Source organism: Erithacus rubecula (genome assembly GCF_903797595.1).
Source record: "Erithacus rubecula genome assembly, chromosome: 4".
NCBI classification, from domain to species: Eukaryota; Metazoa; Chordata; class Aves; order Passeriformes; family Muscicapidae; genus Erithacus; species Erithacus rubecula.
Genome location: NC_136686.1, coordinates 57,873,203 through 57,885,765, shown reverse-complemented (window position 1 = coordinate 57,885,765; position 12,563 = coordinate 57,873,203). Strand labels below are relative to the sequence as shown.

At 37.3% G+C, this 12,563-nt stretch overlaps 1 protein-coding gene across 7 annotated transcripts in view; it reads left to right on the top strand.

Annotated features, from left to right (window-relative positions):
* MAGI2 (membrane associated guanylate kinase, WW and PDZ domain containing 2) overlaps positions 1-12,563 on the top strand; it is a 685,143-nt gene that overhangs the window by 525,626 nt on the left and 146,954 nt on the right. For all 7 annotated transcript variants that reach the window (XM_079303121.1, XM_079303120.1, XM_079303125.1 and 4 more), the window contains exon 7: positions 6,397-6,454. In XM_079303121.1, coding sequence (XP_079159247.1) covers positions 6,397-6,454 — 58 coding nt within the window. The remainder of the gene's footprint in view (positions 1-6,396; positions 6,455-12,563) is intronic.

The window sequence follows — 12,563 nt, the reverse complement described above, 5'->3', positions numbered from 1 at the left end:
AAATACATGGAAAACAGGATTTTGTAATTTGTTTGAAATCTTTAAATAGAAACTCTTGACTTTCTCTTGAAAAGACCCATGGAGAGTACTTTTGACCAGCTTCAGCTATTGTCTGCTTACTTGTTGAGCACTGAGTTCCTTATTAAATCTTCATTAAGGAAACCATCTCACGTACTGCTTACAGCAATCTAGCTAAGTTCTCAACATATAAGTTATTTTCCTCCTTATCTATTTCTAATTGATTTTTAATTTTTCATTGAATTTGGTTTTAATTTTTATTTGAATGAAAAGCTAACAAGCCCTTTATAAACTCTTTTTTATTTAAAAATAAATAAATAAAAAATCCCCTAAACCCCAGTAATTCCATTGACACTTTTTCACTGCATTAATGTAAATCTTAATTAGCAGTTGCACAGTTTTGCATGTCAGAGGAGTCAAGTGTACCTAATGTTCAAAAATATCCCTACTGCTGCCAGTATTTCACTTGGTAACAATGCTGGAGAAAAAATATTACTGCATATTTAGTAATATTAAGTAATCTATGTTCTACATAATTAAGGATGGAGCATGTCACAATAAGCTGCACAGAAGGAAGAAGATTTATCAGATGTATTACTTAGACATTTATTTCCATTCTTCAAGGAGAAATTTTGCATAATGACATTTTATTTGTAGGAATAAATTGCACATGAAGGCTTTTTGATTTCAGACAGAACGTAAACAGTCATGATTCTGTGAAATTTGCTGATATGAGAATGGCAGCTGGAGAACATGAGTTTCATTGAAATTGAACTTACATGGCTTGACTTGGAGATGGTTATCCAGATTTTCCGTGAAAGGAATAATCAATTTGGGGTTTTCTTGTGAAGGTGGAATTTTCAGTCCTATCTTTGTTGTTATTTTCACTGAGAGAGTGAACAGTCTAAATTCCAAATTTTTATCAATTTTTTCTGTCCCCACCCACTCAGTGTTACCATAGGATATACCTGTTGATTTGGTTCAATTTTTGAGCTCCAGGTGGAATGCAGATAGGTGACCTAGCAGAATTCACATAGGTATGGGGCTAGTAGGTTAAATCCTGATTTTTCACTGGGTAGTGTTATCCTCTCTTTCCTTATAGCAACCTGTATCAGAAGTTTCAGGAGCAGCAGCACAACCACAATGTGTTTCATTTATCAGCTGGACAGTGTGGACTTGCACAGACAAAATAACCAAAGCAAATATCTCCAACCCTGAGCTCTGAGGGAGCAGCACAGCATGCCTGGAGAGCATCCACCCCCAGGGAGTCTGTGCTGTGCCTTAGGGTGATACAAACAATGCTTTTTGTGTAAGCTGTGCAGTGAGAGACAAATATTTGCAAAGACTTTATCTCTTAGAGAAACTGGAAGACTGTGACACTGCATTGGACTGTGGGGCTGCACTGTTCTGTAACTTTTAATCCAACCATTTTGATACCCACTGTAGTAGGTAACTGACTTGTAAAGGCAAAACTGAATTTGAAACAGGGAGAAAGGAAAGATAAGAGAGAAAGCAAGAGATTAAAAAAACACAGGCTTTTGAGTGGGAAGACACAGTATTTTTCTGAAAAAATTCCTAGGTGGGTTAGAAAACTATTCTTGGCTTGTGCCTGGGTGTTAACAAGGCAGGTGAACCAAACCTGTGTTGACTGTCACAGCTTCCACATGCTCATTGACAATATTTTCAACAACAGCAGGCATTATATTTTCTTTTTCTCTCAAATGCTATATTCCTTTGAACTATACAAATATTTTGATTTGCAGCTGAATCAGGAAATATGCTCTCATCTTTCTTTCCAGCCTGTCAGCAGGGTAGTGACACAATATCTGTTGTTCTGAAACCTTGAGAAGTTTTGATGACTCTCCTTAACTCAGTTAGTAAATGATAAAGTTCAGAAAAATTAATCTCCAGGCTTGGTAGAACTGTTTTTCATCTTGGCACATTGAGATCCAAAATGTACTCTTTCCTCCATCCCTAGAGAATGTTAAGTAGCACCATTAAAAATCATTCTGAAATGCAACAGCTTTCAGAAGGCAGAGTAAGAGCATCTGCACCATTAGCATAAGCAGTCTGTGATGAGAAGGCACTACAATTGATTATTAAAGTGACCCACTCATTCATATTACTCTTTCCTTTCTTTCCTTCTTTCTCTTTCTCTTTTTCATTTTTCTTTCTTTCTTGCTTGCTTGCTTGCTTGTTTTCTTGCTTTCTTTCTTGTTTTGTTTCACTTCCTTGCTTTCTTCTGACTATCATTACCACTGGACATTTAACTTTTAGAAAGGCAGTATCTTCTGAAATAAAAGCTCACCCAGATGTTTAATGAGCCAAGGTTGTTTTGGATGACTGGTGTTGGTTAGATGCTGTTCTCTTGTAGGGAATGAAGCATGCATTGCAAAACTGGAGGATATAAATATACCATACAGATTATCCAGCACCTTTACATCCACTCCTGGTGTCAGCATTGCCAACCACTGCACAAATTATTACTCATTTTTAAAAGGTGATTTTATAAATATTCCTGAACACACCCAGCACTGGATGATAGGAGGAAGTTATATATTAAGATTTAGGAATAAAAGGTAGGTTTTTAATTTTTTTTCCTTCTATGGGGAAAAAGCCTTCATCAGTCCATAGACTTGGAGGACAAGAGTGGTAGAAGTGTTGAGCTCCTAAAGATGAAGATGTGTGTCATATAATAGCACAGTATCCATCAACTAGTGCTTGCAAAAATTGCACACAAATGAGCATGCTGATGCTACCAAATGAATATAAGCTGTAAGATAAAGCTCTTTTCCCTATTCACATCATGGTGGCCATCAGCAATCTCCTTCACTAGTGTTTTACAATAATTCTCTTTAGCAAATATTTACTGTTCACTTTCATCCCTAATGATCATCCCTGAGTACAGTGAAATCAAAAGGAGAAACCATAATGTCCTCACTTCTAATCTAGCAAATGCTTAGCTTCCTGTTTTATGAAGCAGTAAAGTATTTCTGTCCTTTAATCTTTCATTTCAATAGTGAAAAATGGAATAGGTGCCACTATTTAATGTAATGAAAAATAATCACAGTGCTCCTGAAAGCTAATGTAGCAGAAGATTCTTCTTAGAGAACCTCTGTAGTAAACTACACTCTACTAATCTTATCTGCCACTCTTGACAGGCAGGGCCTGGGGTTTGTGTTCCAGCAATTTGTTTTACTGGTCAACACAGAATTTTAATTTAACATAGCTTATAGGCCAAATCTTAAATGGAATAATAAAATCAGAGCATAACCTTACATGGATTGTATTATGGTACACAAAGGTAATCTTGTTTTTCTTTCCTCTGAATCCATGGCTATCTCATGATATTAAATACTCATTCAATTCATGCATTTTAAAGTGGGCTCTCCTCAATATGGCAAATACATTGAATTTTTATAGATTTTTACACTAGTGAATGGAATTGGTTTTTTTCCTTCTCAATAGTCGTGCCAGTTCATAAGTACGATTAAGTTGTATTTTAGGAAAAAATAGGCCTATAGGTTAATAGTGAATCCTCAATTATTTCAGATCTTTATGAGTACATAACATGAAATATCTTATCTGCATCTATATACTTGTAGTCTATACACTTACATGAAAATACCCACTGGACAAAATATCTACTTATTTATTTATTTATTTGTTTGTTTCATACTTGGAAAAAAAATGCATCTACTAATGGACTTTGGGAGATGAACCTATGCATACCTGTGTGTGAATGTGTATGGGGGGTTGAGTACATGTTTGTGTGCATTTTTATGTACAGGTATGACTGGTACCTTTCTGAATTTTCTCTAAGGAAATACAGTTTTAGATGGACATCCAGTTAATTAGCAGAAGAAAACTGTGCAAAGTTACATGAAAATAAAATGCACTAATAGTACTTAAGCTAATATTTTACATTCATCCTGTGTCATGTTTGGTAAGAGCATAATTTTTCATAGCAGATTTTTGCCTTGCTTATCATGCATGAGTTGGCAATTAAACTTTCTGTAGGGGCAGTACAGGATTTGTGCATCAGCTGATTTCTTTTTGAATATTTATAGACTGCATTAAACAGTCTTTTCCCAAGATACACATGATTTTGTGAGAGCCATTGTAGGGTGATTCACCTCATTTTACTCAAGTTCTGAAGTCTAGAAAGAGCATCACCAGGGCTTTCTAATGCTTGGAGCCTTGCCATGCCAGTGATGTGCCCTGCACCAACGTAGGTCAGCAGCCTCCTGGGCTGCACGTGGCAGAGCATCACCAGCAGGTGAAGGAAAGGATCCTGCTCCTCTGCTCAGCACAGGTGGGACACAGCTGGAGGGCTGGATCCAGGGCTCCCAGGACAGGAGAGACACACATAGAGAAGAGTCCAGTGAATGGCCACTGAGATGATCAGGGGACTGGGATGGTTTAGCCTGGAGAAGTGAAGGTTTAAGGGAGATTTTGTCAATCTAAATAAATACATGAAGGGAGATGCTAGGACAGAACTAGGCTCTTTGCAGTGGTGTCTGGTAACAGGACAGGAGGCAAAAGGCCACAGACTGAGTTACTTAGAAGGACTGAGGAGTCTCCATCCTTGGATATATTCAAGCACTGACTGAAGATGGTCCTGAGCAATCTGATCTGGAGGACCCTGCTATGAGCAGAGGGGTTGGGCTAGACAATCTCCAAAGTTCCCTTCCAACATCAGCCATTCTGTAATTCTGTGACCTGCTTGAATGCCTTATATTGTCTTTATTCCTATGACGTGACAATAACAAAATAGCCCAGACAAAAGTTGTTCAGAGTGTGGACTTAGGAAGATTTCAAAGCTAATAAAGAATATAGGAAAAAAATGAGTATCAACATTAAACCTTCTGTTAAAAAAAAGAAATGTGGCATTTCCTCATGTGCCTGTCTCTGGCAGGGGGTTGTATCCTTCACTGCATGATTGGAATAGGCTGAGCAGGAGCATCCCCTGGGGGCAATGTGACATGAAGATCGCAGCAGTGTAAACAGGTTCACTCAAGAAAGGATCAGCTACTACAGATGCATTTAAAGGAGAAGTAACAAGCAGAGATTAACATGGCCTTTTAACCCTTTAGCCTTCCTTTTGCTACTCCAGCTTTACTTTCCTATTTGGCCCTTTGAGCAATTCAGGAATTATCTATTCATATTGTCAGTGGAAAAAAAAAAAATCTCAAGTCGTCTATGACTATTCCTTTATGACCAGTGTAATGACTGTTCAATATGATCTACATCAGTACTGTTCTATCTAGTTCACTACTCATTGTCTTCAAAACGTTACTTTAAAATAGTGCAACAGAGTTTAAAAATTAAAAAATAAATCTGAGATAAGGAATTCCGGAGTCAAATTGCCGATTAGAATGTCAGTACCAGATACATTGTGTCCTAGTCTTTAACTGCAGAGAAATCAATATCTGTGCATCATGGGAATGCCCATCCCTTTGTGAGTCTCCTTCATCCAAGTGGCCACATCTGATACTGAGGATTTTACTCTGTTCAGCTGAGGTACTTGTTGCCTCTGTCTGGTGTCTTTTAAACACAAGATGAAATTCTATTAGCAGTATAGTGTTTTTGAAGCATTTTCAGTGTCAGTGATAATAAAATAAGTATGGATGTACACAAATATATATGTGGCAGTTTGGGTATAAATGAATGCAGATTTTTGGGATTATTGAATTAATATTTATAACAGTTTCATTGTTGACACCAGAATGTTTTAGGGATCTCTGTTTCTGAAAAATGTAATTAGCTTTATGTCCAGAGGATGCTATAATACCTTATTTTGGTTTGGGCTTTCATGTACTGTTTTGTGCTCCTGTATTCCTGGTATATAACTAACCTTTGGAGCAGGATGCCTTTGGAGGTTGTGGAATTGCCATCGCAGTATGAAGTATAATGCAAACATTTCAGCATACTAACTGTACTTATATGGCAGAAGACAAATTCTTTTCATTCCTTTTAGACCAACTTTTCCAGGACTCCTACAAAAAAGCACAAAAAGCGAATTAATATTTTTGTGTGAACCTATTTGTGAAAACAGAATGCCTTCACTTCCTCTGGCAGTGATGTCACACAAGATGGGCTACAGTTGTTGGCTGGTACAGCTGCTGGAACAATAAAGAAGTTCAACCAAAATGTGTTGCTCTAGAAACTGAGAGCTGGTTTTACATGCAAATTTCCAAGTTACTAGTACTTGTAGCTGCCATGGGGTGTGTACAAGATTTAGCATTTGTTTAAATCACTGTATCTAATTTCACTATTATTTGCCTCAACACCTGGCAAAGATCCACAATTTTGTTATTAGAAATATTTACATTCTGTACTGCATTTACTGAGAGGGATTAACTCTTTGTTTTTCAGAGCTTCCATATGGCTGGGAGAAAATTGATGATCCCATTTATGGCACTTATTATGTTGAGTAAGTTCCCAAGTTCAATACTAAGTTGCTGTTAATATGTCATGGCCTGGTACTGGTATCCTCTGCAATGCTCAGCCTGGCAAGGAATGGGTACAATTATTTGGCATGTTAAACTAAGGGTATACCAGGAATTGTCAGTTATCAATGCAGTCAATGTATCCAGAGATATTCAAAGTGTCCCAAGCCAGTGACTCAGGCATTCAGCCACTCTCTTTATCCAAGAGCTGGTTTCATGGTACCATTCCAGCTGACACTTGTACAAAGAACATATCCATTAAAGAGATGGTGCATTTTCTATCTAAGCTTTGGCTATTCAACAATGTATAAATCTTGTTAATCAATGAAAAGAGCAAAGCATAATCAGTTTAACTCAGTTAAGATCCTTTTCTGAGTAGTCCTCACTTGCTGCAAGTCAGATGTTTATACTGGTTGTACCAGAAATAAAGTTATTTATACTCTGCATATGAAATTTTATGTTTTATTTTGTATTTAAAAGTGCAGCTGGAAACAATATAAATTCTATTTTCATAGCACAAACCTTACTTTCATTTTCTTCAGATTCTATTTTAGTTATGAAACAAGAAAAAAGCAGCTTCTTTGTGCAAAGGCCAACAAAATGCCTTTGTTTGAAGTAATGGTAGAACCTGGCCAGTTTGTACATAAAATAAGTAAATCTGAGAGATGATTTCCTCTGCTTTTTAGCTTAACATCGGGAATGAGACTTAATGCTAAATGAATCCAGATTGAGATTGTGATACCTGTTTGGGAGGGGTCAATTCTCACTCTGCTTTCTACCAACAGTATGCAAGAGAGGAGACAAAAACCACTCCTATGCAGGTCACTATGCAGGTAGCACTTGAAAGGTTGAAAAATAACTACCCATTAGTGCCTTTTATTAAACAAGAGAGATCTTTAGAGAATATGGCCCCTGACCTAAAATTTCAATTTCAAATCCTGATGCCCAAGCAGTATATTTATCTAGTTGTTTCATAGCAAATAGCAAATTTCCTTTGTGTCTCTATTTTTTCCCTTAGTATCTGTAATCCTTCCAACACCCTGACTGCAGGATTGCCCTGGTATTGGAGATGCAGCTTTTCCAGACTTCAGGATATGCTGCTGTTATGAAAGAGTTCAGGTGTACAGGGAGATCAAAAAATCATCTGATTTCTGGAGGTCTAGAAGATGCAAGATGCCCCTTTCTTACCTGCTGCCACAGCAGCAGCTTGTGGATGCCCATGTGTGATCCTCAGCCTTCTGCAAAGCAAACAATCAACAGAAAATGGCATTTGGTGTCTGTTCTGCTGACTCCTTCTGTCCCATTCTCCAAATGCCAGAGCACCTGCTCTCCTTTGTCCCCTGCTTGCTTCCTGCCCTCAGGTGAAGAGGCAGCAGCTCCACCTACTTTGCTGCTCAGCTCGAGTCACTTTAGTCCAGATTCAAGCAAAAGGATAAGTTTAGAAGTTCCTGTGTAACACCATTAAATTACTCCCCCTTGTGATGCCTGAGTTCTTTTATGATTTCCACAAGGAGGTAGGGGCTGCAGTTCTCATAACATTTTGTACGTAACCCCTGCCAAAGATTTCTGCACATGCAATTATGCAGCTGCTGGGTGTAAGTAAAGCTTTTGCTCAGTGGTTTTAGTGTATTTTGGGGTGTAACAGGTGCTGTGCAATTTCTGTGCATCAATCTCTTTCTCAGTCTGTGCTTGGTTGTTAGTGCACCCGAGGCATTCTGGCACCAGCAAGGCTCACACTCCACTGCAGTCAAAGGAATTTATCTGCATTTCATGTCCAACCACAGGTGAACAGATGCAAGGTACCAGGGCCAGATGTTATTGTGCAATTACATATTTTAAGGCTGTTAGTGCCAAATTTATTAATTCTACCACAGATAAGATTTGTGGACAGATACATCAAACCTATTGCAGTCTCTGAGGTTTTTAGAAGTGGAATGGATGCTCATGGTATGGCATTAAAATTGCAGCCCTGCTAAATTCACATGGAGTTTTATAGTCAGTAAAACGTAGCTTTAGTTTAATTTGCTGTCTGAGCTCAATAAGTTTGAAACAAAGACTGCTTTCAATTTTTCCTGCTACAATAAATAATGGCCACAGCTTTTTTATTACCAGTATTCAACAGATGAGTTCATTTCCAACTAGATAAAATCAGATTACCATAAACTCTCTTATTTTTGTCATAAAAGTAGGTAAATTATGAAAAGCAAGATTACAAACTTCCACACATTCAAGTGCAGTCCAAGTTTACATGCAGGCCTACAAAATCCTCATGAAGGAAGGGCTTGTACTCTGCTCACTGAGGTACTTGTGTCCCATGGGAAGTTTGTAAGGTTGAGCAATGAGGCAGACAGACTCCATTTCACCTTACAAGGAGCAGCCATGTACAGGTCAAATATTCTGAGATGAGAGAAAAAGCTGAAAAAGAAAACAAACCAAAACAAAAAAACTTAAACCTCTTTGCTAGTCGAGTTCCTAAAGATGAATCACAACATATTTTCAAATTCTGTTAAAAAAAAACCTCTCCAGTATAACTACCTCTCATAATCACGCATTAATGTAGGTGTGAGATAATATTATAATTTTCATTTGCTTTGTTATGCAGGTCCAGACTTCATTTGGAATGTGTAAACATTTAACATAAATGAGAAGTGTTTGTTATGTGTTTACTTTCATGCAATCTAATCCTAATCTGTAAACTAAGAGCTAACAGCACTGAGCTGTGCAGGACTATGGAGAGAAAGTAGTCATTAGAGTGCACTGGGTCTTTCAGGATTCTAATTGCCAAAAGATTGTTTTCCTCTTTAAGGATGATTGACTACAACACAGAACTCAATTTCCAGACATGGGCTCTTTAGTAGAACAGCTAAATTAGCCATACAAGTATTTATTCTGGAAAAATATACCTCCTTGACTTACAACTTCTGACAGCACTCTGTTACTACTCAAATAGAAAAAGTTATCTCAGGTCTTTTTGTCATTATAAAGTGTTATCAAATGATAAACATGAATATGGAGTAGGTAAGCACTAACAGGTTATGCATTAGAATATGCATTTTATAGGCATCCTGATCCCCAGAATTACTTGTTGAGGAATAGGCAAAAATTTCAAAAGCTATAGGCAAAACCTGAAAAAAAACCCCACCCCATATACTAAAGTAGGTAAGAAAAGGAGATAGGTTAAAATCCTTCTGCTGGTGCCCATGCTCTGACCTACTGCCATTTTGTCAGAGCTCAGTGCCTTGACCTTCAACTAAAGTCTGCAAATTAGGCACTACAGCCTGCAAGTCTTCTACAGATGTGTTTCACTTTTCTTAAGTGCATTTAACCTGAAACTCATCACAAAAACAACTTATCCTGGCCCCACTGACTGCTGAGAGGGCAGAACTGTGTCTGTGTCTCACAGGCTGGCTGGTGGTGATGGTGCCCTCTCATCCCACAGAGAAATATTTTGGCATCACAAGTAAACGCAGCTCAAAAGAAAATCCTCCCTCTGAGGGTTTGTCCCCAGTGAAGATACAATGAGCTAACAGGGGACAGCAGCATCAGCCACTCCTCTGCACAGACACAGTGGCACTAGAAAAAATTAGTGGATTAGGTTTGGATTAGGATTTTTTATTTCATACATACTATATAAAGATAAAGGAAGAAAATTGAAGTTAGAATTGTTCACTGAATTAGATCCTATGAGCAATGAGCAATATATTTTGGATACCAACCAAAATCTGTTTTAACCACAAAAGCACTTACCTGTAGCAACTCTAAAACTCACATTTGGCTTGTTTTATGAAGGTCTAGACTAGTAATATATATTTTCTCTGCTGTTGAAATAGCTAGATGAAAAACTAGAATGTCCTTTCAAGATAATTACTTAGCTTAATCATTTCTTTCTCAAGTAAACTCATCAGCACTTTTTCTGATTTAGCCATGAAGCTGTATAGCATTTAAAATTACATAAAAAGCATGTGTTTCGTGTATCATCAGTTTAAGAGCATAATATAATATTACTGACTGATAAAAATGACTGATTATAAATATAATTTTATTTTCTTTGACTCCTCTTGGATACAGTATTTAATGCAGTTTTTTTTAATTAGTTGGAAATTTCTCACTGTGCTTTTGAGATTATGCACTACAAAAAATAATCAAATATGGGAATAAATTGGAGCTTAGAATTATTTCAATTTCACCAAAAGCATGAGATGCTTCAAGAACCTATGTTAGTCTTCCTATCTGATCTGATAGGACAAAGTGTCATTTTCAAGATAGCTTTTATCAAAGATATTTCTGTTTAAATGGACCAAACCACAACTTAAACTCTACCTAGAAATAGTAGGTAGGCAGTAGGAAAGGATTCCAGCTGTGACATCATTACCACAGTAATTAATCTTTCTTCAGCCATGAACACAGATTAGCTAAAACCCCAACTTCTTTATATCACAGAACCACATATAAGTTGAATCTTAGGTCTGCAGGGGCCCTCCTAAGCCTAATGCAAGGTCCTGATTGAAGATCTGAAGTGCAGCCTTGGATATCCATTACATCTGCATGATGTGGCACAAAAGCCATGGGAAACCTCTGCTCTTGTGGAGGGCAGCTGGAGAACAGGGCAGGATACTTTAGAGCCCCTAAAGTGAGAGATGGTCCCTGTGTTGAAGCAATTAACCCCATGTGTAGCAACACTGGTTTCAATCTTACAATATAGATATTGTACTCTATACCTCCTACTGGAAGCTGTTTTCTAACTTCACACTTCTCTTGTGAGAAGCCTACAGACTTCAAGTCTGAAATCCTGGCATCTTTAATACATTCTAGTATTACTTCCAAATATATTCATAGAAGGCAATTATATATCAGAATTAATTCTGCTTGAATAAAAAGCTAAAACTCCTTTGATCTTCTATAATAGAATACTCTATTTCACTGGTCTTCTTGTAAAACCTTTCATATAGATTCATTTCATTTGATCATGAACTTTATGTAGTATTTGAGTTTCATCACTGTCTTGTGTAAAGGCAAAAGCAGTATTTCCTTTACAACATGGAAATACATCAAATGATAAACACATCACATAATTACTATTTTCATGCTTATGTTAGTAGTTCATGATTGCCTTGTTTTCTCCCTTTCATCATAAGTTTCTAGGTTTGCAATAGTAAGGTGCTGAAGACCCTGACAATTACTAGAAATAACAGAAAGCAAAAGTCTTGGAAAGGAGCGCCTACAATCTTAACAGCCTGTCTGAAGAAGGAAAGCAAAGAGAAGGACTTTTTCTGTCTTCAGCATAGTCCAAAATTTACTGAAAGCTATTACTCAAAATTTTAGAGTATGAGACTAAGCGAGCAGCCACTTGAATGAGTTATAGCCATGTGAACAAAGTAGAAACTTAAGGATTTATCACATTTACTTCATCTCATTAAATCAAATATTCTTTTACACGACTGAAAGTCTTTTCATTTCATTGAACACTGGCCACTAAATCCTATTCTGCAAGTGTATTGCACTCTCATAGGGCTTGCTGCCTTTCCTCACTTCCTAATGGCAACTCCATTTACTTGGTAAGATCAAAATCTCAAAGGACCTGAAAAGTGCTTAATGTGGCACAAAAGGTCATTGCAATGTTAAAAAAAAAAATAGACCTTTTTAGGATCTTAGAGTTGTGGAAGTTACTAGGTAACCTGTCCAAGTGCTTAAACCCGTGTTTGGGATTGTACTTTTAGAAAACCTCAGAAGATGGTAACCCAGTGAGAACAAATAAGGAGTGACATAAGCCTGCCCTTCTGTGTATAAGTATTTGTTTCCCCAGAACAGTGTTTGAAGTACAAGCCCCTTCTCTTTATTGTGATTCTGTCTTACAGCTATGTTCCATGCAGCCTACTACATTGTTTTGCCTCCTTCTGAAAACATGCAAAACTTATCCCAGGACAGGATTGAAGGATGGCTCAGTGGTTGATAAAATGTGTGCTTTAAAGAATTAAAATCAAGGATATGGACACAGTAGTCCTAAAGACAGTGTAGAAAAAATAGTGGTATAATGCCAGAGATGGACTTAATGACTTGTAGCAGGAAATGTAAAACTCCAATAAAAAATGCGTG